At 41.7% G+C, this 1,151-nt stretch overlaps 1 protein-coding gene across 1 annotated transcript in view; it reads left to right on the forward strand.

The window, feature by feature from the left end:
* Positions 1–1,079: 1,079 nt before the first annotated feature.
* The window catches only part of LOC131858134 (uncharacterized), a 402-nt gene continuing 330 nt past the window's right edge, over positions 1,080–1,151 (forward strand). The window contains exon 1 of the mRNA XM_059211165.1: positions 1,080–1,151. This exon is cut by the window's right edge and continues 330 nt beyond it. Coding sequence (XP_059067148.1) covers positions 1,080–1,151 — 72 coding nt within the window.

Here is a 1,151-nt window from a genome sequence, read left to right on the forward strand (position 1 = left end):
CCACCTGGAATTTTCTTTAGGACAGCAGGGGCATATTAACAAATCACATTTCTTGGAAGATTGGCAATGGTAATAGGGCCAAGTTCTGGTGGGACTCATGGGATGGGGAGCTGCTGCTATCAAAGTGCTTCAAGGATTAGGATTGGGTCAACACCATCGAAACTACTATTGGAACACAAGTTGCCAACTATTTTGAGAGTATTAAGCCTCACGATATGAGGACTTGGAAAAGGGTAACTATTGGCAGTACACAAATGTGCAAAAAACTCAAAGAATTACTTAACAATAGATCAATATTAGCATCAGATGAAGAAGACAGCTTATTCTGGTGTGCAGCAAAGACAAGGGAGTACAGTGTGAGGTTGGGCTATGACCTCCAAAGGCACAAAGCCCTCAATCCGGACTGGCCCAGTAAGTTGTGCTAGAACAAATGGGTGCTCCCCAAGGCAGGGGCATTCCTATGGGTTGCGGTGAATGGGAGGATACTCACTGGTGATAGGCTGAAAACAATAGGTATACAAGGGCCAAGATGGTGCGTGTTATGCAACAACAGGGAAGAAATAGTGGATCATCTACTCTTCAATTGCAGGTTTGCTCGGAGGTGTTGGAATTGGTTCCTAGAAATGGTTAGTCTATTTATAGCTAGAAGTATGACTCTAAAACACTTCCTTGTTGCATGGCCATGATCTAGTTAGTCAAAATGGGGCATCCTATGGTTGATTGGTCCAACAATGATTGTTTGGTATATCTAGAAAGAGAGAAATAAAAGAATATTCAAAGAATTGGCCAAGCTAGTAGAAATAGTCATGGACAATCTGAAGACAGGCATAGAAGAAGTCATTTGTGGTAAGTCACAAAATGTCAGAAAATTCAAATTCAAAGATTTGGACATGGAAATGGAAAGGAATTGGTCCTTCAAAAATGTTTTATTCCACCATCCCAAGATAAGAATCAATAGGAAAGAGGTCAGATGGGAGAAGTCGCATAGCAATTGGGTAAAACTCAACTTTGATGGGGCTTGTAGAGGTAACTCGGGACAGACCAGTTTTGGAGCAGTCATTTGAAATGAGGATGGAAATATGGTGAGTCGTATGTATGGCCATATTGGCTGTGCTACCAACAATGAAGCAAAAATAAGAGCCCTTGAGGCT

The sequence above is a fragment of the Cryptomeria japonica genome, chromosome 1 (genome assembly GCF_030272615.1).
Source record: "Cryptomeria japonica chromosome 1, Sugi_1.0, whole genome shotgun sequence".
NCBI classification, from domain to species: domain Eukaryota; kingdom Viridiplantae; phylum Streptophyta; class Pinopsida; order Cupressales; family Cupressaceae; genus Cryptomeria; species Cryptomeria japonica.